The following is a 22,471-nucleotide window of genomic DNA, read 5'->3' on the forward strand; positions in this document are numbered from 1 at the left end:
CTCTTTTCTGTTGAGTGTTGAAAGAAATATGATAAAGAGTATGTGTCTAAACATAACAAAAAGGGAATTCACCATTGTGTCCTAAATATCTAAATCGTGATAAGGGAATATGAATTCTTCTTTCTCCATTTTGTTTTGGTCGTGGGACTTGATCAACATTGATTTTCTTTTATACTAGATCGTAAGTCATGTTCTTTTTGTTTTTTGCTAAGCCAAAACCAACGCTTTATCTTTTGCAGTCATGTAAAGTCAAACATGATCCATAAAAGAAACACCCTTGTAGTTGGGTCATATATAATTTTATTGGGCTTGAATATACAAGGTTGGGCTTTAACAAACAATTAATAATTGGGTCTTGAGAATGATTTTTCTTTTTGTCAAAATATATATATTTGTCATTTTGAATTTAACTAAAATAAATTATTATAAATGAATTTAACAAATTTAATTTCCCTGAATCTGATCTTAAATCCTCCTCAGAAACCCAGAAACGCGAAGATGGGAGACAATGGAGAATCAATAAAATGGCCAAAGATCAAACTCAAGTCGAATCTCAATGTCTCTTATCTTAAGAATCATGATCTCTTCACCGTAAGTTCCTCCCAAAAATCATCAACCCATTTCATTATTTTCCCCAATTTTATTCTAACCTAATTGAAATTTAGGGTTTACACCTCCAGAAATTTCCTGAAAAAATCCTTAATACCAAGTAAATTTGTAATATTCATCGATTTCTATTAACGGGTTCTTGTAATTACATATATTTGAAATCAAATTTATGAGCTTTATCTCTGTATATAGGTCAAAGCCATGAGCTTGTGAATTGTTAGATACCATTTTGCTTCGAATCGTTTAAAGGGTTTTACTTATTTTTTTTCTGTTGAATTTGATTTGAGAGGTTTTTAACTTATGGGTTTATGATTTTCAGGTGGAGAACTGTCTCACTTCTGATGAATCAAAGGCTTTTGTTAAAATAGCAGAGTCTCTTGGTTTTACTCATCAAGGAAGTCGTGGTCCAGCCTATGGTGAAGCTTATAGGGATAACCATCGGATCTCAGTGAACGATCCTGTCCTTGCTGATACGCTATGGCAATCAGGGCTTTCGAATTTGTTTACTGATATCAAGATTAGGAGGAAGGTTGCTGTTGGCTTGAATCCAAACATTAGATTTTACAGGTTTGCTGTGCCAACTTTTTTGAAGTTTCATTCTTTTTTTTACTGGTAGTGGTTTAATTATGGGAAGATGTGTAAAGAATATGTTCTTGTTGTTGTTCTTGTCATGTTTCTCATTTGGCATTGAAAAAGGATACAGCTTTGTAGATTACTTCCAAAATTTTGTGTCACGATGGGAAGATGTATATGATACTTTGTTAATATCATGTTCAGGTATAGTGCTGGTCAACATTTTGGTCGTCACATCGATGAAAGTGCTGATCTTGAAGATGGAAACCGGACCTATTACACATTGTTGATATATCTAAGCGGGAACAGCACAAAATCAAAATCCAAGAGCAGTTCAAGCAAGACGAACGATTCTTCTTCGGCTGAGCCTTTAGTAGGTGGAGAAACCGTTTTTTATGGTTCAAGGAACAGTATTGTAGCTGAGGTAATTAACTCTCAAATAGTTTGTTTGTCTTAGTTTCATATTTTATGGATCTCATCAACTAAAACTTGCTTATTATCGCAGGTAGCTCCAGTGGAAGGTATGGCTCTCTTTCACATCCATGGAGACAAGTGCATGTTGCACGAAGGGAGGAATGTCTCCAAAGGCGTCAAGTATGTGTTCCGTTCTGATGTTGTTTTTGCATGAAGAAGACATTCATCTTCTCTGTATTTTGTGTTTCTCACATTAACTACTTTCATACACATTAAGAACCATCGATTAAGCTTGTGTAGATCACTATTTACCTGAATCAAGCCCATGTTCCCGCTGGTTCAGCATTTATAACAAGCCATGAGTCCATGGCTCATTCATATTTAGTGACCAGTAAGTGAAAATGCTGATGAATTTATAGATCAGTTCAATGAAGCAGAACAAATTTACTTTTAAAGCATACTCTGCAACTCATGGAGAATTAGGAGGTTTTAAAACCGATCCATATATTGGCCGGTCTACATTATTATAATATCAAGTATAAATGAAATCAAATTTGAAGAAAAGAAAACTCTCATTTGGTTGCTTGTTAGGAATATGCTTTTAGTTGACGAAGCGAGTGTTAACTCTAACTTGTCCAGTCTCTTTGACTCCAAAGTTTCCAAGTTTTACCATGGAAGCTGCAAACTCTCTGAAGAAAGCTTTTTGGTCTTGAGCAAACGTCTCAACGATCCACTTAGTCCGGGAATCGCCTAGAAGTGCCTGATCAGACCCAAACACTCCTTTCCCGGACAAAATTTGCTTGTAGTAAACATTGTCGAAAACCGAGGAAGTAGAGTCCAAGACTGTCCCTGCGTTCTTGCCTCGGTTAGATGTTCTCGGGCATTTCTTTTTCAAGGTTTGCGCGAACGCATAGTTCATCGAAGGATCTATGTCATGGAATTTGCTGAAGTTTTGAAGACGGGACTCGAAAGAAGAACAGTGAGAGAACCCTATGGTGTGGCCACCTGAGAGCGTAACCATGTCTTTCACCGACAAGCCTCTTGCTGCAAAGCTTTGTATCAGTTGAGAAACATTGAACGTTGGTGGTGGGAGATTTCTAGTCTCGTTGGCTCGTGAAATTGTCCCGTCTTTTCGCCCTTTCAGTACGCTCCAATAAGGACCACCGGACTAATAAATGTAAAACATTACACAAGGTAAATCAAACAGAACCAAATTTCAACCGTAAAAGAATTATATTACACTAATATGATCATAAAGGGACAACTCTTTTACGAAGACTCACCAGGGTGACCACATCTCTGGCGGCAATGGCGATTACATCGGCACAAGACACGGTACGAGGACAAGCCTTTTCGAGCTTTCTCTTAGCATCTTCGATCACGTAAAATGACCGTACTGAGATGTTTGGAGGACCATCCTTCTCAGCTTGGTTTGACCGTGTCGAATCTAGTAGAATGGACGCATCACATCCCTACAACAATCCAACCTTACTCAAAACTCAACTTCATATATAACTGGATCAACAATCAACTATCAAATAAAGAAGATCAAGATGCATACCCTGATGAAGCAATCGTGGAAGAACATTCTTAGGAGACGAGCAGGCACTTTGGGATCATACAAAGTAGCATTCCTAACAGTTTCAAGTATGATTTTTTCAGCAGCAGGGCACGATTGATCATAGTAATGAGCATCAAGAGCAGCTTCTGAGGGCTTAACTATCGCTAAAACCGCAAATATCATCGCAAAAATGAGTCCCTTCGAGAATGCCATTTTATGGTAATGTGTTTTGGGCCTCGAAAAGCACTCTTTGTTCTTGAAGTTGTTTGAGGATTTGATGAATGAGAAGAAGCGGGGACTATTTGGCTTATATAAGGAGAGAAATGAGAGGCTAATATTCTAGAAAATGTGTATGTGTATAACATATGCTTTAAAGTTACTCAAATTATTTGGAACAAACATGTATCTATTCCAGTATTCAAATTCTTTTCTCCCTAAAATCGTACTTTGAGTCTAAGCATGTACTTTGGTGCAGAAGAGCTGGACAGAATCTGTTTTTGGTAACTATTAAAAGAATCTATTAAAACGTTTTTTAAAATTTTTATATAAAATAAATGGATGTTATTGTAATTAAAATTTTACTTAAATATTTTTAGATACATTAATGGAACCTGGAAGTAATTTTCTTTAACTCAATTAATTTATAAAAATTGTAATTTGTTTTTGTTTTGCCACTTGAAAAAAAATATTGTAAATAGAATCTTGATGGTGCCAAATAAGGAAAGAACACGAACGGTTTAGAATACGGATGGTGCCAAATAAACCACATGAAAAGGTGGTTGTTGTGGTTATTAACTTAAGCTTAAATATGAGTAATGAAGACTAAAAATCAGATGTAAAATGGTGGCATTTTGATGTGTTCGTGTGTGTGTGGATAGAGTAAGATTGAAAATGAATAAAGAAGAGAATTAAACGAGAAGATGGTCAAAAAAGGGTAACTACTGTTGAGTTATGCCTATCAGTGTTTGGTTTCAATTGCCTTGGCTTCGCAGTACGGTTGGTGAAGGATTTTGTGGTACTATTTTTTTTTCTGCATCTTTTTTGTTTTGCTTCTCACGTGTACGGCACTATTTGCATTGTAGTTACGGATATTATAATAAATTTTTTTGAAGAAAATTTTAAATTAGAAAATTACTTATTTTGTCAACAATGAGAAAAAAAAAAAAAAAAAAAACAAAAAAAACTGGATACATAATTTGGATACGGTTGAAAACAAAGAAACAAAATTTTTTGTTACGGTTTAGTTTACTTTAGTTTCGGTAGAGAAGAAATGGTTTCGTAATTCGTAGAAATAAAAATGGTACAGTATAATAATTGAAACAACATTTCTTTTTTGATTTCATCAGTTTACTAACTCATGAATTATCATTCTTGGATCGAGAGTTACATTCTTCTAAACTGTCATTGAAATCATTAAAAAACCATTACTATAATTTGTCTACAATAAAAACTAAACCTCAAGGTAGATCACACTTAAACTTGTCTCCTTATTAATACTCTTAATTAGGCTATGGTTTCGAAATAGAACTTAAAAAAGAACTTGATTATTTCACTAATATCAAGATGAACATCTCTTGTTAATCTTAACCTTAAAGCCATGCTTCATTTTAAGAATTAAACTAGTATCTGGCTCAAACTTCTGCCCGTTGGCAACCTTGATGTCATAGTTTTGTAATATCTCCACCGCCACAATCTTCATTTGAACCATAGCTCTTTGTTTACCATGGCATATTCTCGACCGGCATTGAATGCTAACTCTCCGGTCTCGGAAATCCATCTCTCTGGCTTGAATTCTAATGCATCTTCTCCCCATACAGCTCTCATCCTACCCACCACCCCATAAATAAAGACCAAAATCTTGTTTAAGTACATCTTTGTTTAAGTACTCCATTGGATCACAAGATGGTCTCTCTTGGCCACTACAACTTCTTGGTAGATTCATGTCAATCTCTTGGCGAATCTTGGTCACCACTAGAGGGTTTTCGGACAAAAACCAAAAGAACCAAGTGAGAGCAGAGGCAGTGGTATCTCTCCCAGCTAGAAGTAAAGCAAAGACATTGTCTCTTAAGAATTTATCATTGATAGGATCCAAGAGCTGGTACTGGGTTGTATCAAGCTTTATGTGAGATGTCAAAAGATTTGCATGACTATCTCTAATGAAATGATCATTATTATTCACTTGTGATCTTTTTACCTCTTCTCTCCTGGCTGATATGTATTTCCCACACACTCGATCAAAAATGGCACCAGCTTCTATCATCTTCTTCTCCATCCCAACTCCGATCCAGCTTTGTAGCTTCCACGAGAATCTAGGTTTAACGTGCCTATACATTATTCCTTCTACTATTGTGTCGAGAGCTTTAGCAGACTCAACCTCTGGCGTTTTAGCAGACTCATTTTTAATCTCATTTTGATTTATTTTTTAAAAATGATAGGATAGTTCCATTAATTACCAAAATGTTTGACAGAAACATAAAATTGAAATTGTGCTCCCAATTCTTTTACAAATCTTACTTAACCTAAATCAGGAATCAAACTTACTAAAAACTAAAAAGAAACTAGAACTAAGAGTTAAAATTCCTTAAGTCTCATGACATGAAGACGGAGATGAGTTCCCTGAGCCACCCAAAAACTGAAGCTCTCTCTTATCATAAATCTCCAACGAAAAATCCCTCAGCGGTTGCGTCGTTCCGCCACCGCTCGTTTCCATCTCCGCCTCAGCGTCTGAAGCGTTTGAGACATAACTAGACACCGGTCTAGCACCAACATTCAGAAACGGAGCTGTAGCAACGGTAGGAATAGCCCACATTTGGCCCATTTGATCCGGCCCACCAGTAACAAACGCAGTACCCATACCCATAGGCCAAAACGGCACAAACCCCTGTGTATTAACGTTCAGGATATTAACGCCGTAGTTTGACGCCGTTATCGGAGCTAACCCAGAAGTAACGGAGCTATGACAGCTGTCATTAACGTCTACGAAATCGCTCGTACAGTTTCTCTTCCTCCGTTTCTTTATTAGGTCACCGTCACCGTCACGGCCGCCGTCATTCAACACTGGAGAGCTCGTCGGGATTTTTAAAGTTCCGTTAACCGATACAGCAATAGCCGGTACAGTTCCGGTTCCGGTTGCTTCAATTATCGCCGGTTCAGCTCGTTCCAATAACCACCGTATCGTTTCTCCGTCGGATTTGTGACCAAGTTCACGGGTCAATTGAAAGACCCGAGCAGCGCAACCCGCCGGCATTCGGATCCTCCGACCTCGTCCTTCTACTTTCGTGTGACGGTCTTTAGAAGTCGGTCTCTTCGGAGCCGGTTTAGTCTTCACCGGCTGCAAATACCCGTCTTCTTGTTTCATGAGCATCATACCCGGTTTGGTTTTCGGATTCGGGTCAGACAGATGGGTCATGGTTGTTACTTGGTCAATCACTTGTATCGCGTTGCCTTCGTGATTCGATTCCATTTACCACAAAACCCTAGAATATCTGAATGTCACAAAACTTCAAAATCAGCCGAAGAATTGATTCAAGTAGGATATAGTCAAAATGTTTAGTTTTTACTGATTCTTTTGACGAAAAATGTTATCTGTTTGAATTTGACAGATTGAAAACTAAAGAACAGTGGATAAAAAAAAGTGAGGAAACCCTACAAAGGTAGAAAAATAAAATTAAAAAACCACAGCTAACCTTATCCTCTGCACGAAGAACCCTACAAAGATGGAAGAAGGGGCCCTCAAGATCATCGTTTTTATTTTTATATAGTCCCATTACAAATCAACGGTCTAGATCACATACTTCATATGGGCCTGTTTTAGCTAACTAATGGGCCTTGGCCTCGACCACATCACAAGAGTCATGTTGTGGAGCTAATTTTTTTTTTTTTATTGATAGTTGTACAGTTGAACCGGTTTCCATTTAAGAAGTGAACCAAACCAACCGAATTGGACAAAACCGAGCCATAACTAGGGCAATACAAAACTTAGCTATCTCAAAACTGAGTACTATTGACAAGTGCAGCTTATGTTCATTTCTGAGTATTATTGACAAGTAAAACCATTATTGTCTTGGTCTGAATTCTATCACCAAAACGACTAGTCTCTATTTTGATAGCATGTTACTGTTTTCGTAAAAACCAATTTGGTGTACCTAATCCCTTGTTGATTTTGTTGTATACAAGGTTGAAAAACTTTGGTCCCCACGAGAAGATTGGAACTGCGTAGTAAAACAAATAGTGCATGATTTACAACACCAAGATTCCAAACTACTCGGTAAATATTCTTGCAAGCTTAGGGTAAGCTTTATAAGAAATGATGGCAACAAAAAATGTCAATTACTAAGCATGACTCTCGAAGACTAGAGTATGAAGCTTGGAAATAAGGTTTCACCCGCCAAAAAGAAAACAATTCACTATTCATTATTTAATACTATATTTATAAGTTAAAATTATCAACATTGGTCATTTGTAATAATCTTTTGATGTTGACTACTAAAAAAATAGATTAAATAAAAGTATTATTCCATATTTTTATAATAGATTGATGTTTGGGATTTTTTCACATATTAAAAAAAAAACATTATCTAATCATTAACATTTTTTATATTAAATATTTTTAAGTTTAATTATGAGCTAATAAAATTAAAAGTTTAATTATTTTCAATCATTGCATTTTGAAATTTAGTATTTATCATACTAAAAATAAAAATAAAAATAACATCTAGAAAATCATTTGTGCAATAAATTTTATAAAATCAAAATTTTTAACAACCGAAGAAATATATAGCTGATATGGGTTTATTTTAGTTATTGGGCATTCATTTGCCCCGTTCATATCTACTTGACATCTAGGAATGAGCGAATTGTAAATAAATATATATGAGCTACCTTTTTTCGAAAGTTAATTATTTTTTTTTGAATCAGTAGCAAAATCAAAATTAGTGGGAGATAGAGGTGCTACTTGGACGCTAATGTTGACGCTGACTTTGTACTGAACAAAAATCAAAATTTTCATTGATACTTGAACCGGTTCTGATGTAAGAAGTGAACCAAAGCAAACCGAGCCAAAACTAGGCTATATGTTAACTAGACTACTTCACGGTTCTTATGTTCAAAAACATGAACTCCACATCTCACACTCTCTTTATCAACAAACTCTGAATCCAAAAACCGAGCAACGAATATCCAAAGTTTATAAACATCTTCGAAATTAGCAAGAAACCCTAACGCAGCAGTGAGAACAGAGATCCTTGGTTCGTCGACGTCTCTGTTTCTTTTCTTCTCAAAAACTCTATCTTTCACGCCTTCGTAGTCTTCTTGGAACAAGATGTTCTTCAAGAAACTTTTACCGAGTGAGATGTTGCTGCATTCGGCTAACTTCTGCACGATAAAAGGTTCGATTTTTTCGCCTTTATGGTTGAATAGATTGAACGCAACCGCTGGTCCTCGATTGAAATTAACTTTCGGACCGTAGATTTTAACTAGACGACTAGTTGTTGAATGTTTGAGTTTGTAGAGAGCACTTACCAACCAATTTATCAAGCATCTTGATCTGTTCCCTGTTGCTACCAACCCTAGTGAATCTACATGATCTAGGCCTTTGTATTCGACACTAGAGCTAAAGCTATATGTTTCTTCCGAATCTGTTTGTGTTCGGTTGATTTCCAACGCGTGTAATGAAATCGGATTGTCGGTAGGTACGAGGTTAATCATACCTGGACCAGTGGAAGATTCAAGAATCGATATGGTGGATTTCTTGACAAACAAGCAACCAAATCCGGAAGGGTTTTCTCCAAACACCTTGTAGAACGAACACACCATGAAATCGGGGTTATATATAGAAAGCCCGAAACTATCCATATCCTTAGGTCCCAAACCGCATGCATCGATCATTACATGCCACCCATTTTCTTGTGCCACACTCATCCATAGATACGGATACCTAGATCCTGTAACCCTAGAATGAAGCGGAAAGACGTAAATACCTTTCTTCTTCGTCTTGCTTCCGTTTTTCCCAGCAGTAACCAGTTTTCTCAGCTTGGACGAACAGAGTTTGAGTCTTGGCCATGAGAATTCAGCTGCAGCTACTTTGGCTCCACGTTTCTCAGAGACTCTGTTTATTTCACTCACCGCCTCACTCTCGTAGTCGTAAACCGTCAAGAGCTTCCGTTTTGAGTTAAACGGGTAAGACTCGGCGACGAGCCTGAAAGCAGAAGTTCTATTAGCGGTGAAGACCATTGAGTAGTCTTCCTCGGAGATTTTGAGAAACCCCATTATTCTTCTTTTCATTGAGTACTCAAACTCTGTTTCTTGACCTCCATCGTTGAGAAGCTTTTCCTTAAGGTTACCAATCTTGGGAGAAACACTGAAGAAGGGACTTTCAGACAAGGAAGAAGAGATCTGGTAAGTGGAAGGGTCGTAGTTGAGCAACTGAGAGTAAGAGTACAAACCAATTCCTATGTAATCAAGACATGTGTAATGTGATAAACCCAAGTGAAAGTAGTGGTCGGATCTAAGACGGTCGATCTTGTAAGTGTCGGAGTAGTTGGGGTAAGCTTGGATGAAATCGGAGAAAGATTCTTGATGAGAAGGAAGAGAATTTGGGTCGGTGAATTCGGTGTCCGGGAAGATGGTGGAGACGGTGGTTTGGGCGAAATTACGGCGGAGAGTAGCGGAAGTGACGGTGGGGGTTGAATGTGGTGGGTGTTCGGAGCTGGTGGTACCGTGAAATGGTGACGATGAGAAGCAGCCGTGAAGGCAGTTTGGTGGTGAAGAATCTCCGGGAAAGGGTTGGTGCATTTTTCTTCTTTTTTTGGGTGCAAAAGATTTATGACTCTTGTAATTGTCAAGTCATTAGCCTATCTTGTGTTAAATAAATACGCTAAAGTCTAAAGTTTATAAAAGTAGTGCACCTAAGACAAAAGCTTGTTTCTCTTTTCTTTTACACTAAAAAGAAAAGCAGAAGCAAATTAGGCGGGAATAATGATGATTATCAAGAAAATACTGAAAAGTGTTCACTTTGTCTTGTTTCCGCAAGTGTTTTTTTTTAGAACGCGTAGAGTTTAGTGGTCAAGAAAGTGTTTTCTTTTTCACTTTTGTTTCCTTAGCTATTTACAATGCTTACATGCTAAGATATACCACTATGCCCAATTGAGTAAACAAAAACAGCCAATAGTTATGTTATATACATATCTATTTTTTTTATGTTATATATCTTGTTAATGAAAAAAAGGCGGAATATAAAAGATTAAAAATATACCAATTCTTTTAGTTAGTACAATAAACTCTATTTTTTGTATCAAATAGCTATCAAAAGAACACTGATCTGTCTGTTGGTATATCGGCCTCGCTCCTCAAGCTTCTATTATTTAATTTACAACGTTATCAGAAAGTGTAAACATCACACTGCGTTATTTGTTTATTTTCTCATGTTATGTTATTACTATCGTAAAAAGGACAAAGTTCTCTGGTCGATCGTGGTGGTGGTTAAAGGAGCACGCGAACCGTTCGAGGACTATAATGATGAGCGGGAGTTACTTTTACAATTTAGAAATCTTGCTCTTTGAAGAATTTAGTTTGATTTCTCAAAATTAGTCATTAAGAAATATAGATCGCGACTAAACTAGGGAATCAAACGCATAGAAATATCGAATAATGGGAGAAATAAAAGAATTGGATAATCCTATTACACACACCAAAAAAGAATAATAGTTTTTTTTTTGGGGACTCTACTTAACCTATATTTGTTTGAATCAAAGCCAAGCTAATTATAGGATTGTAATTAAAATACACATTCGAGAGAATAGGGTGCTACAACCAATTCTTATGTTGGGGGTCAAAAGCATTGTCCGCAATTATATTATGCATATTACCTCACGCATTTCAATTTTCATATGCCTGTTTGTTATACAATAGGTATATGGTGTGAGGTTGTGTCCAGGTTTGGACCAACTAAAAGATTTCAATTAAAACTAAACTAGATTCTGATCCGCACATACGTGCGAAGTTTCATATTTTAATAAATGTATTGGAATACATTTTTAGTGAAAGATATTGTAGTGTATAAATTATAATATGCATAGAAAAGTGTATAGTGTTATTTATGATACAATAACTAAATTTTTTTATTTTTTTATATTATTTATATTTCATTTGTGTTTTGCATAGTAAATCGAATGTTAGATTTGTTTCGATTTGCGGAATAATATAGAGATATTTGGAAAATCTGTGTATTTTTGTTAGTTTGATGTATAGACAAATTAGTTGATTTTGTTTGAAATTTGATCAATTAGATGATATAATGTAAACTTTAGTCCGCGACACCGTTGTTCGATTTTTTTGTAACTAAAAATTTGAATTTTAAGTTATAGTTGTTTTGTAAATATTGTTTTTTTTGTTTAGTGTTTAAGATTGTATAATTGTGTTAAAATTGTTAATTCTAAGATTACACTCGTAGATTATCGTCCCGTTATGAGTATCAACCCAAACTCGTTCTACTAGATAACTTCATTCCGTAAAATTAAATATTATTTTTGTTATTTTAAATATTAATATTGTTATGAGTATCTAATCGTTTTTTTAAAGCAAAATTCAAGATATTTATTTAGTTGGAGTAGTTATTAATTTACTAAATTACTTATACAAAAAATTCATTTAGTTAGTTTTAAACTACCCTTACAATGTTGTAGTTCACACAATGCTTCTCAATTAATAGTATAGATAGTTATAAAGTTTTTTCTCATCATCTTATTTGAGAGAAATATAAATACTTGCGTGTAAGAAAATTTAAATGTATTGATCTGATTCTACCTCTATTGTTTTTAATATACTAATGTCAAGAAGATTTTTTTTTATTTCGTCCTCACATGGCATAACATGATTAGGGAATTTATTATATGATGACTTTCAAACTCTATGCAGATCTGAATTTGTTATTTCTTAATATATATTCTGCGATCGACCTTTATATAGTATTTGGCTTTGAGTAGTAACATCGCACTGCTTATAATGACTATCATCTCTTGTATAACTATTCACATTTTTCGTAATATTTTATTCGCAATTTTAATCTTCTATGGCTCTTGTTATTGCGACAAAGGTACAATACTAATTTCTTATAAATACAATTTAATTCTAGTATACATTTCAATTTTTTTTTTTTTTTTGGTGAAGCTGGAGACTACATTTATGAAAGATGCAACATTGGCACCAAAGAATGCTAGTTTCGACTACATAATCATCGGAGGAGGAACCGCAGGTTGTGCATTAGCCGCAACGCTCTCTCAAAACGCCAGCGTTTTGGTTCTTGAACGCGGCGGGTCGCCATATGAGAACCCCACGGCCACTGATATGGGCAACTCCGTCAACACACTCTTAAACAACACACCAAACTCATGGTCGCAGCTTTTCATCTCCGAAGACGGCGTTTACAACACGCGGCCACGTGTCCTCGGTGGAGGGTCGGTGATAAACGGAGGATTCTACTCGCGTGCGGGCAATGATTACGTGGAGGAAGCTGAGTGGGAGATGGAAGAAGTGGAAGCTGCTTACGAGTGGGTCGAGAAGAAACTTGTGTTCGAGCCACAAGTAATAGAATGGCAAAAGGCGTTTAAAGATGGGCTTCTGGAGGCTGGAGAGTCTCCGGACAACGGTTTCACGTACGATCATATCTACGGCACTAAGATCGGTGGTACAATCTTTGACCGTGCTGGTCATAGACATACCGCGGCGAATCTGTTAGAGTATGCTAATCCCAACCGGATTGTTGTTTACTTGCATGCTTCTGTTCACAAAGTCCTCTTCACCACCGAAGGTATTTTTGACTACTATTCATATTTGTTTTAGGAAGGTTTTGGAAAACATGTAATTATTATATTTTGATTTCCTAATATAATTTTTCTTCGACAGATTTACAAAAGTAGTTAGAAAAGCTCCCGAAATCAGTTGTAGAAAATGTTATGACCATTATAGAGATGATAGTTTTTCAAAAAGTTGGAATACAACATAAAAAATGGTATTTTGTGCTATCTTTTTTTTTATAAAATCGAGCTAGCATTATTAGTGTAAAATCTAATGCATTGACTTTTTAAAAAGGAATACTTATTTATAACCTCATGAGCTGGTCATTAGGAATTATGGAGTGAGCCCACTTTCCTAAATGACTTTTATATGTTTTATTTTAATTGTGTGTACTTTAAAAGTTTCTTACTTTTCTAATTTTTTTTTTAAACTTATTAGTTTTTCAATTCTACATAAGAAAGTATATTGACAAATTCAATTAATATAATTTTGAAGAATATAGAAATTAAAAATATATATTTTAGTTTCAATTAGTATATGATTTTTACTTTATGAATGATTGTTTGCTAAAACTACTTGCTGCAAAAATGAACATTAAAAAAAAAAACAGGTAACTAGAAGCCAAAAGCGTATGAAGTGCTATTTGAGGATGCAAATGGAGTGTTCCACAAGGCAAATCTAGCAAATAAGGCAACGAACGAAGTGATCTTGTCAGCTGGAGCCCTGGGTAGCCCACAACTATTAATGTTGAGTGGAGTAGGTCCTGCCGTCCATCTTGAGGCTCACGGCGTGAACCCACTCGTCCTAGATCAGCCCATGGTTGGGCAGGGGATGGCTGATAATCCCATGAACTTTGTAGCCATTCCTTCTCCTCAACCAGTAGAACTATCCCTCATACAAGCTGTTGGGATCACAAAGTTTGATAGTTACATTGAAGGTCTAAGTGGCTTGAGTCTCTCTTTTGATATAACTCGTAGGTTTTTCGATGGTGTTTTGAATCTTTTAAACGAGGTATATAACATAAATACATTTAAAGGTTATTTAGTTATGACTTATGAGATTGTATGTTGTCTAACTATGACGCATTATGCAGACAAGTCATACTACATCTAGGAAAATCCTGACCCAATCCATTGCAGTCCTTTTAAAATCTTTTGATGTTAAATTGGAAGTGAGGATGAATGGGGGTTTGATCTTTCAAAAAGTCGATGGACCGGCCTCAAAAGGACATATGAAGCTACGGAACACGAACCCAAGGGATAATCCTTCAGTGACATTCAACTACTATCAAGAACCAGAGGATTTGAACAAGTGTGTTAAAGGGCTTAACACCATTATTAGAATGATAAATTCCAAAGCTTTCTCCAAGTACAAGTATCCGGGTGTGACGGCACGTGAACTGCTCAATCTCATGTTGGCCCTTCCCATCAATTTGAGGCCAAGGCACGTGACCTCAGCGTTCAACTTGAAGCAGTTTTGCATCGACACCGTGACGAGTGTTTGGCATTACCATGGAGGTTGCCAAGTTGGAAAAGTGGTTGACAAGAATTACAAAGTCTTAGGCATAGATGGCTTAAGGGTCATCGATGGATCCACATTTCTCAAGTCTCCCGGGACTAATCCTCAAGCCACGGTCATGATGCTTGGAAGGTAAGCACAAAAACTAAATAATCACAACATCAATAAATAAGATATGATGTTTGAATAAAAATCATTGTGAAAGTGCTATGTGTAGGTACATGGGGCAGGAAATTATTCGGCAAAGAGCGGCTTTCCACGAAAAGTAACAAAAAGCCTAAGGTTCTTAATAGAGAGTAGACAAAAGTTTTCTCATCTATTATTACTTGTTGTGTTATTGTCTTCTAACATTTTCACACAAATGAAGAAAAGTAAACAAATTTTATTTCTACCCGTTACTAATACACTAGATAATACTTTCTCTTTCTAAATGATAAAGTGAAATAATAGAGATAAAAAAAAAAAAAAGAGATTTGGTTTTAAATATTCCATTGAAAACACAAAAATGACAATTTTTGTGAAACAAAATTAAAACCTTAAAATGACACGCGTCCTCGAAGTCCAACTTGACGCAGTTTTGCATCCACATTGTGATGACTATATGGCATTACCATGGAGGTTGTCAAGTTGGTCGACAAGAATTACAAAGTTTTAGGTATTGATGCCTTAATGGCCATTGATATGGATCCACATTTCTCAAGTCTCCGGAGACTAATCATCGAGCCACGGTCATGATGCTCGGAAGGTAAAACGCTCATACTTAATGATCATATGATTCTTCGAGTTGTGATTGTCTTGTTGAGACTTGAGTGTTATGTGTAGGTGTACATGGGGCAAAGGATTCTTCGAGAGAGAGAGTTGCTTTTCGAGAAGTATTTTCTATGATTATTCGATCGTTTCTCCAACTAAAGATGAGACCAGACAAGTATATGAATATGTGATCATCGTCCAAAGAAAAGAAAATTCTAACATAATCAGTATATATCACATGTTCCATGATTATTTGGAATAAAGAAGGAAATTTGATTCAGTTGTGGAGTTATTCTTATGTGGGCCTAAATTGGGCTTGAAATTAAATGGTCCGATTATAAAGTTTACTAAGCATAGTTAAATAAACTGGATCATTTAAATTTTATTCAGTTCTTAACTTCATTGATTCATTCTGCGTCGTTCGGAACTCTGCAACGAGAGTTAGGGTTTATACAGAGCAAAGAGAAGGAGAAAGCGAAACCAAAAATCGACATTAATGGCTGACGAAGATTACAACGACGTCGATGACTTGGGGTTATTCTCTCTTCCTCTCTCTCGGTTTCATATCTATTCATTATTCGTGCTCGGATTTCAAAAGATTCTATCTTCTTCTCGACGAATTCGTAATCGATTTAGAGTAAATTGGATTAGTTAATGTCTAAATTAGCAGTTTTTATAGATGGGTTTCTTCGATGAAACGTTGCTTCGATTTTGTTCGGTATAGTACTGATTCTAATCGATTTTAAGGTAGAAAGTAGAAACCCTAATTTCATTGAGAAAAAGCTATTTTTTAAAACTCTATGAGCTTTTCTAGTGAAACTTGTGAGTAAATTGAAGAAAATTTGGGCTATTGCAGATATGAGGATGAGCCAGCAGAGCCTGAGATTGAAGTAAGTTCAATATTTTTTCTTTGTATAAGAGACATGGTTATTGCTTATTATACAACTTTCGGTTTCTGATTGGTTTTTTTTTTCTTGTGTAGGAAGGAGTAGAGGAAGATGTTGAAATGAAGGAGAATGATGATGTCAATGGTGAGCCTATTGAAGCTGAAGATAAAGTCGAAACAGAACCTGTGCAACGTCCACGCAAAACGTCAAAGTTTATGACCAAGTATGAGCGTGCTCGTATCCTCGGCACTCGCGCTTTGCAGATTAGGTATGGTTCTTGCTACTGAGAACAATCTTTTTAATGTTAAATTGGCTTGAAAAGTTTGAGTCTTAATGTTGTTTTTTGGCTGATACAGCATGAATGCTCCTGTCATGGTTGAGCTAGAGGGTGAGACTGATCCACTTGAGGTGTGCTTACCTACCTTCTTGTTGTTGGTTTTTGAAGTTATGTCTCAGTAAACTTATATGAACATTTGAGCTAATTTATTATGATTTGGATTCAGATTGCGATGAAGGAGCTTAGGCAGCGGAAGATACCATTCACTATTAGACGCTATCTACCTGATGGGAGGTGAGAGATTGCATTGAGCTTATATTATTCTCTTCACTCACTTGATCTCTTCTTTTCTTGTGACTTACTTATGATTCCTGAAACAGTTTCGAGGAATGGGGAGTTGATGAACTGATCGTGGAAGACTCATGGAAACGTCAAGTTGGTGGTGATTGATAATCTGACCAGAGACAAATCGACAAATACGTATGTAACTTGCAAGCTTTCCTCTCTTATGGATGATAAATTTTCTGATGTTGTAATGGAACTAAAAATCAGTGAAACTTATGGATAATACTAGACTCATATTCCGAAATTCTGCAAAACTAGAAGCCCCAAGTACCATAATTCCACCATTATTATACATATTAGAAACAGAACATGAACAGATGTACACATTCATACTCTTTAAGTTAATCATACATTGATTAAAACAATTCCAAGATCAAGATTTTCTCAAAACAAGTAATATCTCACGCTTCTTTATCCGGTTTGTTGTATATCTCCCTCTCTTGAAGAATCCTTTGGCCCATATACCTACACAAAACACTCTGACACAATCAGTTCTTAATCAAATCATTAACATGTTTTAGATTATTTGGATCATTTGGTTTATGCATTTACCTTCCGAGCATCATAACAGTAGCTTGAGGATTAGTCCCCGGAGACTTGAGAAATGTGGATCCATCGATGACCCTTAAGGAATCAATGCCTAAGACTCTGTAATTCTTGTCAACCACTCTTCCAACTTGGCAACCTCCATGGTAGTGCCAAATTGTCATCACAGTGTCAATGCAAAACTGCCTTAAATTGAACATCGAGGTTATATGCCGCGGCCTCAGATTGGTAGGAACGCTTAGCATTAGATCGAGTAGTCCATGTATGGTCGCGTCCGGGTACTTGAATTTGGAGAATGCCTTGGAGTTGATCACTTTAATAATGGTGTTGATCCCTTCAACACATATCTGTAGATCCTCTGGCTCTTGATAATAGTTGAACCTTACTGAAGGATTATCATCCGGGTTTGTGTTCCTAAGCTCTAAATGACCTCTCGAGATCGGTCCCGCGATTTTCTGGAGGATCAAACCGGCTCTCGTGGTAGCATTCAATAGAGGATTGATGGGATTGAAAAAATCTGTGATGGATTGGGTCGACAGTGTTGGAGATGTAGTACTAGTAGTACGGCTTGTCTGCATCTTACACAATGAAAGAAACCAAACTTTTACCATACAGTTTCATCAATATAAATATTAACGTTATTAGATAATATTCAGTGTGTTAATCTATCATACCTCGTTGAGATAATTCAAAACACCATCGAAAAATCTACGAGTCCAACTATATGAGAAGATTACACCACTTGCTCCTTCTATGTAACTTTCAAACTTTGTGATTCCAACGACTTGTATTAGAGAAACCTCCACGGGCGTAGGAGAAGGAATAAATATGGCATTCATGGGATTATCTCCCATACCTTGCCCTACCATCGGATGATCTAAGACCAACGGTTTAATCCCGTGAGCCGCGAGATGAGCTGCGGGACCTATGCCGCTCAGCATCAACAATTGCGGGCTCCCAATCGCCCCCGCGGACAAAATCACCTCGTTCATTGAATTCTTCTCTAACTCTGCCTTGTGTAACACTCCGTTCGCGTCTTGAAATATCACTCCGTATGCTTTTGGCCTTGGCCTTCCTGTCCAAAACATAGTTTTCGTATCTTTAAGTGGAAGTGGACATATAAACCAAACCAAACCGGATCCAACCTCTCATGTTTAAATGAAGATGAACTGAAATCGATTTTAGTCTAAACCAAACAAAACAAAATAAAACATGACTTAAATATATGACAAAAATAGATCTCATGAGACCACAATATTAATCAACTTAAAAAAAAAACTTTCAAACTGTCAATTTCATCTATAAAATCTTTAAAATGGTTTATATAACCATCCTAATAATAGATGACCGCTTATACAAAACCGATAACACCAAAAAACCGAGAAAAACTGACCGAGCCTAAACCGGAATCCGGACTTGCTTGCTCCTATTATCCAAAAAACAGAATAAAAAAAGACCAATGTATAGATGACTCAATAGTCAATACCTTTGGTGGTGAAGAGGATCTTGTGAACAGAGGCATGCAAGTAGACAACAATGTTGCCCGGATTAGCATATTCCAACAAATCAGCGGCCGTGTGTCTATGACCAGCACGGTCAAAGATCGTACCACCGATCTTAGTCCCATAGATATGATCATACGTGAAACCATTGTAAGGAAACTCACCAGCCTCCAAAAGCCCATCTTTAAACGCCGTTTGCCATCCCAGAACCGGCGGTTGAAACGCCACTTTCTTCTCGACCCACTCGTAAGCAGCTTCCACTTCATCAGTCTTCCACTCAGTCTCCTTCACGTACTCATCTCCCGCACGTGTGTAGAACCCGGCGTTTAACACGGAGCCACCACCGAGGACGCGTGCACGAGTGTTGTAAACGCCGTCCTCGGAGATAAAAAGTTGCGACCAAGATTTCGGTGATGTGTTTGAGAGTGTGGTGGCAAAGTTTTCGATATCTGTTGCCGTAGGATTGTCGTAGGGAGCACCACCGCGTTCAAGAACCAAAACGCTAGCGTTTTGAGATAGCGTCGCGGCTAACGCGCAACCCGAAGTCCCTCCTCCGATGATTATGTAATCAAACCGAGCGAACATTGGTGCTAATGTTGCATCTTTCATAAAACTGTAATAGCCAGCTTCACGTTTAAGAAAAAAGAAAGAAAATATCCCTATATTAACATCAAGAATTCAATTTTTTATGAATATTCTTATCGTTACACATTGAATGATACGTAAAAGAAACTATACCTTTATCTGGAGAACACGAGGCATGGAAGATGTATGTGATGATGAATATTTTGCGAAATAACCATAATATTTGTAAACCCATTATGGGTGAAAGATTAAGTTTGATTCTTTAATATTTAGATTAGAGCAAAAAATAAGAATAGGTTTGATGAGGTTTATATAATAAGATGAAGCATAAGCCTCTTTTCGTTTGTCATTATGAGAGGAAGCTTTTATGGTTCACCGGCACATATTTATTGGGCATAGAATCATACAAAGATTTTAGGGTCTTGGTTATTTATTTTAATGAACAAAGAATGTTGTTGTTTCTTGTATGTTTAATTATTTGAATCTTTGCAATTGTAAAATTCTTCAGTCGTAATATAGCTAAATTAATAGTCACGTACAATGAAATTGATCAAAAAATTTGTGGTAAACTATTTTGACTATTAGTTGTTATCTAAATGTCAAAAAGAAATGGGTAGTTAGGTAAAAGTAGTAAGTTATACATGAGTTATAAATTTCTTTGATCGTAATAATATAGCTAAATTAAGAGGCACGAAAATGAAATTGGATCAAACTTTCAAACTATTTGACGAGTACATGTCAAATAGAGAAATAATTAATGAGTGTTAGCATGTTAGGTGTGAAGGTAGTAGTAAGTAGTAACACATCAGTTATAAATTTTCTTTGTTTAATCTCTTGCATGTAAAGATCTTATTGCAACAACCTCTTATTATCGATATGCTTAGAAACCATAATGCAATACTTCTTTTAACAAATTATATACATACCGCACAAAAAGATAATATCAAAACTTTTGTGGTTGTCTTATAGTTATAGCTAGCAATTTATATTTATGAACTTAATATCATATTCAATCATTACAAACATAATAGTAAATAGTCCTTAAAGTATGTGCTATTTTCCATTATTCCGTACTTCCATTTCCTTAAATTCCCAGATAGAAAACGACAATAGACAATTAACTAGTTTTCCGTAGTTAATAGAGGAATAAAAGTTAATGAGTTATGCATAAGTCACTTGCTAATATTGTAATTGATTTGATCTGATTTTTAAAAATTATAAGACCGACACAAATAGAAAGAAGGTAGCTCCAACTGCGGCCTGCCCATAACTTTGTTTACATAAAAGGGATTAGTTTTTAGTTCACACTATCTTTGGTGACAAAATGTATATATTTCTTATTATTTGATTATCTATATTTAGAGGAAGGTTTTTGAGTTTTGGTGGATTTAAGAACTACACATATCGGAACTACTTTTATGAGCCTCCTTTTACAGATTCATTTAAAGAGAGTGGGCCTCAAATTTAGTGCCTTTAATTTCGTTGTTTTCCTGTTGTTATATGTTTCATTTGATTTATAAATTTCGAATAAAAAATAGAAATATATTTCTAAAATATCACATTTTTAAGTTTCAGTTCTAAAAATACCATCACTAGTTTGTTTTTCCAATAGTATCACAACTTTCTTTGTAAGAAAATACTTGTTTACCCAAAAATAAAAATAGATGAAAACACAATATTTTTTAAAATATAATTATTTTGGTTCACTATTTCCAATTTAAGAATAATTGTCTATTAGTTTTTTTGGAAAATCAAAACGTATTTATTCTTAAACATATAAAAGTTAAAATAAAATAAAAATTCATTTTAAGAATAATTTATTTTTATTTCATACTGATTAAAGGATGTATAATTTTTTATAATGTTAGTTATAAATTTGTAACTTATTTGAAAATGTCTCAGTTATCTCATATTGTAGGCCTGTACTGCTTTCAAAAGCCCATTACCAAAGTATGGGCTGTCCAATTACTACTTTGGTTTTTTTTCAAGTCCATCTTCTTCACTTCCTAATACGGACTTTCTTCTCCTCTCCGCTGGATTTTGTCTCTCAGTCTACTTTATCCGATCGGCGCCGGCGAGATTCAAGGTGATCTTCTTCACTTCTTCTATTGAACATACTATCGAAAAGACCCAATCTTCGGATTCATTAGTTCCCACTGCGCTTTTTCTGATTCTATCTCGATTTGTTCAATCCGATTCCAACTTTTGTTTCGATTCTGAGTTTTTAATAATGCTAGTTCTAAACCAAAATGAGATTATTTGATGATTCTAATCAATCTATAGCTCAAGTAATAGTTATTAACGAATTGGGTTTTAAAAATTCGATTTTTGAGTCTTTAACCCGAATTTATGTCACTCTTTTGAAAATGTGTTGATAGGGTAAAGAAGAAGATGAGTGGTGAAGTTGTTTTAGCTGCTAGAGTTTATCGTGACCTTCTCAAAGCAGTGGTGAAACATGTTGGTAAAGAAGATCACAAGTCTCATTTCTTAGACTTTGTTAAGCAAGAATTTCGAAAGAATGCAAACTCAGAGAAAATAAACCTTGCTCGAAATTACACATATCTTCTCAATAGCATTCACTCTCACAAGGTTCAGTCTTTTTTATGATCTCTTAATCACATTGGCAATGCATTTGTGTGTTTAGTCTCTCACATGGATAAGTTATCTGGTTGTTGCAGGATCTGCTGTTCTCATACAACATTGCGGTTGATAGAACTGAAGAAATGAAACGAGTGCTTAATAAATCTGCAGCCAGTGTAGGGCTTCGTCTTCCTGAAGTTTACGAGCCTTGATCATGCATTCATTCCTCTTTGTCTTTCCGGGGGATGAGTCGTTATGATTTCTTCATTTCTGTGGACAGGTCTTTGGTTAATTTTTGATTATATGAGATAGTAAATGAAGCCAGAGAGCTCTTTTCCTTTAAGCTTTTAAGTATTGACAAATCCGAGTTGTGTGGGTTACAATTTTTTGTTAGTGTTGCACCACATTTGTTTTAGGATGTGTTCCATGAACATATTCATGATCTTGTTATGTTTGATGGAAACCACCAAAGTGAGAGAATTCAGAAGCAATTGCATATTCTGAGATACAAAGAAGCCAGCCAAAGTAAATG

At 35.9% G+C, this 22,471-nt stretch overlaps 10 protein-coding genes across 15 annotated transcripts; 5 read left to right on the top strand and 5 right to left on the bottom strand.

The window, feature by feature from the left end:
- Nucleotides 1-417: 417 nt before the first annotated feature.
- On the top strand, nucleotides 418-2,108 carry AT5G51880 (2-oxoglutarate (2OG) and Fe(II)-dependent oxygenase superfamily protein). The gene is made up of 4 exons (NM_124567.5): nucleotides 418-591; nucleotides 929-1,176; nucleotides 1,387-1,606; nucleotides 1,688-2,108. The coding sequence occupies exons 1-4, from the start codon at nucleotides 430-432 to the stop codon at nucleotides 1,808-1,810; spliced, it is 753 nt and encodes a 250-aa protein (NP_568767.2). The 5' UTR covers nucleotides 418-429; the 3' UTR covers nucleotides 1,811-2,108.
- On the bottom strand, nucleotides 1,991-3,445 carry AT5G51890 (Peroxidase superfamily protein). Its single transcript, NM_124568.6, has 3 exons — nucleotides 3,158-3,445; nucleotides 2,880-3,068; nucleotides 1,991-2,764 (listed from the first exon to the last, which is right to left on the bottom strand). The coding sequence occupies exons 1-3, from the start codon at nucleotides 3,368-3,370 to the stop codon at nucleotides 2,198-2,200; spliced, it is 969 nt and encodes a 322-aa protein (NP_200002.3). The 5' UTR covers nucleotides 3,371-3,445; the 3' UTR covers nucleotides 1,991-2,197.
- Nucleotides 3,446-4,715: 1,270 nt separating this feature from the next.
- On the bottom strand, nucleotides 4,716-5,489 carry AT5G51900 (Cytochrome P450 family protein; the record flags this gene model as incomplete). The annotated part of the gene is made up of 2 exons (NM_124569.1): nucleotides 4,716-4,982; nucleotides 5,028-5,489. 2 exons carry the CDS (start codon nucleotides 5,487-5,489, stop codon nucleotides 4,716-4,718), a joined length of 729 nt encoding a protein of 242 aa, NP_200003.1.
- Nucleotides 5,490-5,581: 92 nt separating this feature from the next.
- AT5G51910 (TCP family transcription factor) lies at nucleotides 5,582-6,926 on the bottom strand. Of its 2 annotated transcripts, NM_124570.4 has the most exons (2): nucleotides 6,844-6,926; nucleotides 5,601-6,642 (listed from the first exon to the last, which is right to left on the bottom strand). In NM_124570.4, the coding sequence occupies exon 2, from the start codon at nucleotides 6,618-6,620 to the stop codon at nucleotides 5,739-5,741; it is 882 nt and encodes a 293-aa protein (NP_200004.1). In that variant the 5' UTR covers nucleotides 6,621-6,642; nucleotides 6,844-6,926; the 3' UTR covers nucleotides 5,601-5,738. The 2 variants fall into 2 exon arrangements, with proteins under 2 accessions (NP_851173.1, NP_200004.1); NM_180842.1 differs by lacking the exon at nucleotides 6,844-6,926 and having other exon boundaries at nucleotides 5,582-6,737.
- On the top strand, nucleotides 6,181-6,354 carry AT5G51915 (uncharacterized protein; the record flags this gene model as incomplete). Its single annotated transcript, NM_001344967.1, has 1 exon — nucleotides 6,181-6,354. A coding segment is annotated over one exon (174 nt), but the record flags the coding sequence as incomplete, so codon positions are not given.
- Nucleotides 6,927-8,110: 1,184 nt separating the features above from the next.
- Nucleotides 8,111-9,994, bottom strand: AT5G51920 (Pyridoxal phosphate (PLP)-dependent transferases superfamily protein). Its single transcript, NM_124571.3, has one exon. The coding sequence runs from the start codon at nucleotides 9,947-9,949 to the stop codon at nucleotides 8,237-8,239; it is 1,713 nt and encodes a 570-aa protein (NP_200005.1). The 5' UTR covers nucleotides 9,950-9,994; the 3' UTR covers nucleotides 8,111-8,236.
- Nucleotides 9,995-12,150: 2,156 nt separating this feature from the next.
- Nucleotides 12,151-14,853, top strand: AT5G51930 (Glucose-methanol-choline (GMC) oxidoreductase family protein; the record flags this gene model as incomplete). 2 transcript variants are annotated; one of them, NM_001344968.1, is made up of 5 exons in its annotated part: nucleotides 12,151-12,248; nucleotides 12,323-12,962; nucleotides 13,578-13,960; nucleotides 14,043-14,599; nucleotides 14,685-14,853. In NM_001344968.1, the coding sequence occupies 5 exons, from the start codon at nucleotides 12,225-12,227 to the stop codon at nucleotides 14,734-14,736; spliced, it is 1,656 nt and encodes a 551-aa protein (NP_001330130.1). The 2 variants fall into 2 exon arrangements, with proteins under 2 accessions (NP_001330130.1, NP_200006.1); NM_124572.1 differs by lacking the exon at nucleotides 14,685-14,853 and having other exon boundaries at nucleotides 12,158-12,962; nucleotides 14,043-14,603.
- A 732-nt stretch (nucleotides 14,854-15,585) lies between these two features.
- Nucleotides 15,586-16,982, top strand: NRPB6A (RNA polymerase Rpb6). The gene is made up of 6 exons (NM_124573.3): nucleotides 15,586-15,751; nucleotides 16,074-16,107; nucleotides 16,200-16,372; nucleotides 16,461-16,512; nucleotides 16,608-16,675; nucleotides 16,762-16,982. Exons 1-6 carry the CDS (start codon nucleotides 15,714-15,716, stop codon nucleotides 16,829-16,831), a joined length of 435 nt encoding a protein of 144 aa, NP_200007.1. The 5' UTR covers nucleotides 15,586-15,713; the 3' UTR covers nucleotides 16,832-16,982.
- AT5G51950 (Glucose-methanol-choline (GMC) oxidoreductase family protein) lies at nucleotides 16,944-19,745 on the bottom strand (the record flags this gene model as incomplete). Of its 3 annotated transcripts, none has more annotated exons than NM_124574.4 (5): nucleotides 19,513-19,745; nucleotides 18,759-19,400; nucleotides 17,947-18,347; nucleotides 17,279-17,850; nucleotides 16,944-17,191 (listed from the first exon to the last, which is right to left on the bottom strand). In NM_124574.4, exons 1-5 carry the CDS (start codon nucleotides 19,592-19,594, stop codon nucleotides 17,128-17,130), a joined length of 1,761 nt encoding a protein of 586 aa, NP_200008.1. In that variant the 5' UTR covers nucleotides 19,595-19,745. The 3 variants fall into 3 exon arrangements, with proteins under 3 accessions (NP_200008.1, NP_001332516.1, NP_001318783.1); NM_001344970.1 differs by having other exon boundaries at nucleotides 17,128-17,191; nucleotides 17,279-17,844; nucleotides 19,513-19,693; NM_001344969.1 differs by having other exon boundaries at nucleotides 17,128-17,191; nucleotides 17,279-17,844; nucleotides 18,759-19,387; nucleotides 19,513-19,640.
- Nucleotides 19,746-21,367: 1,622 nt separating this feature from the next.
- AT5G51960 (complex 1 protein, LYR family protein) lies at nucleotides 21,368-22,459 on the top strand. Of its 2 annotated transcripts, NM_124575.7 has the most exons (3): nucleotides 21,368-21,445; nucleotides 21,738-21,948; nucleotides 22,038-22,459. In NM_124575.7, the coding sequence occupies exons 2-3, from the start codon at nucleotides 21,751-21,753 to the stop codon at nucleotides 22,149-22,151; spliced, it is 312 nt and encodes a 103-aa protein (NP_200009.1). In that variant the 5' UTR covers nucleotides 21,368-21,445; nucleotides 21,738-21,750; the 3' UTR covers nucleotides 22,152-22,459. The 2 variants fall into 2 exon arrangements, with proteins under 2 accessions (NP_200009.1, NP_001331290.1); NM_001344971.1 differs by lacking the exon at nucleotides 21,368-21,445 and having other exon boundaries at nucleotides 21,456-21,948.
- Nucleotides 22,460-22,471: the final 12 nt, after the last annotated feature.

The sequence above is a fragment of the Arabidopsis thaliana genome, chromosome 5 (genome assembly GCF_000001735.4).
Source record: "Arabidopsis thaliana chromosome 5, partial sequence".
Classification (NCBI taxonomy): domain Eukaryota; kingdom Viridiplantae; phylum Streptophyta; class Magnoliopsida; order Brassicales; family Brassicaceae; genus Arabidopsis; species Arabidopsis thaliana.

What these genes read in the sequence shown, in the direction of transcription:
- AT5G51910 (NM_180842.1), bottom strand. Translation starts at nt 6,620, where the DNA reads ATGGAATCGAATCACGAAGGCAACGCGATACAAGTGATTGACCAAGTA.
- NRPB6A (NM_124573.3), top strand. Translation starts at nt 15,714, where the DNA reads ATGGCTGACGAAGATTACAACGACGTCGATGACTTGGG. An exon ending in ACTCGCGCTTTGCAGATTAG is followed by an intron (nt 16,373 to 16,460) that starts GTATGGTTCTTG and finishes TGGCTGATACAG; the next exon opens with CATGAATGCTCCTGTCATGG. An exon ending in GTGAGACTGATCCACTTGAG is followed by an intron (nt 16,513 to 16,607) that starts GTGTGCTTACCT and finishes ATTTGGATTCAG; the next exon opens with ATTGCGATGAAGGAGCTTAG.
- AT5G51960 (NM_124575.7), top strand. Translation starts at nt 21,751, where the DNA reads ATGAGTGGTGAAGTTGTTTTAGCTGCTAGAGTTTATCGTGACCTTCTC. An exon ending in ATAGCATTCACTCTCACAAG is followed by an intron (nt 21,949 to 22,037) that starts GTTCAGTCTTTT and finishes TGGTTGTTGCAG; the next exon opens with GATCTGCTGTTCTCATACAA.
- AT5G51890 (NM_124568.6), bottom strand. Translation starts at nt 3,370, where the DNA reads ATGGCATTCTCGAAGGGACTCATTTTTGCGATGATATTTGCGGTTTTA. An exon ending in TCCACGATTGCTTCATCAGG is followed by an intron (nt 3,069 to 3,157) that starts GTATGCATCTTG and finishes GGATTGTTGTAG; the next exon opens with GGATGTGATGCGTCCATTCT. An exon ending in CCAGAGATGTGGTCACCCTG is followed by an intron (nt 2,765 to 2,879) that starts GTGAGTCTTCGT and finishes TACATTTATTAG; the next exon opens with TCCGGTGGTCCTTATTGGAG.
- AT5G51920 (NM_124571.3), bottom strand. Translation starts at nt 9,949, where the DNA reads ATGCACCAACCCTTTCCCGGAGATTCTTCACCACCAAACTGCCTTCAC.
- AT5G51880 (NM_124567.5), top strand. Translation starts at nt 430, where the DNA reads ATGAATTTAACAAATTTAATTTCCCTGAATCTGATCTTAAATCCTCCT. An exon ending in CCAAACATTAGATTTTACAG is followed by an intron (nt 1,177 to 1,386) that starts GTTTGCTGTGCC and finishes TATCATGTTCAG; the next exon opens with GTATAGTGCTGGTCAACATT. An exon ending in GGAACAGTATTGTAGCTGAG is followed by an intron (nt 1,607 to 1,687) that starts GTAATTAACTCT and finishes TTATTATCGCAG; the next exon opens with GTAGCTCCAGTGGAAGGTAT.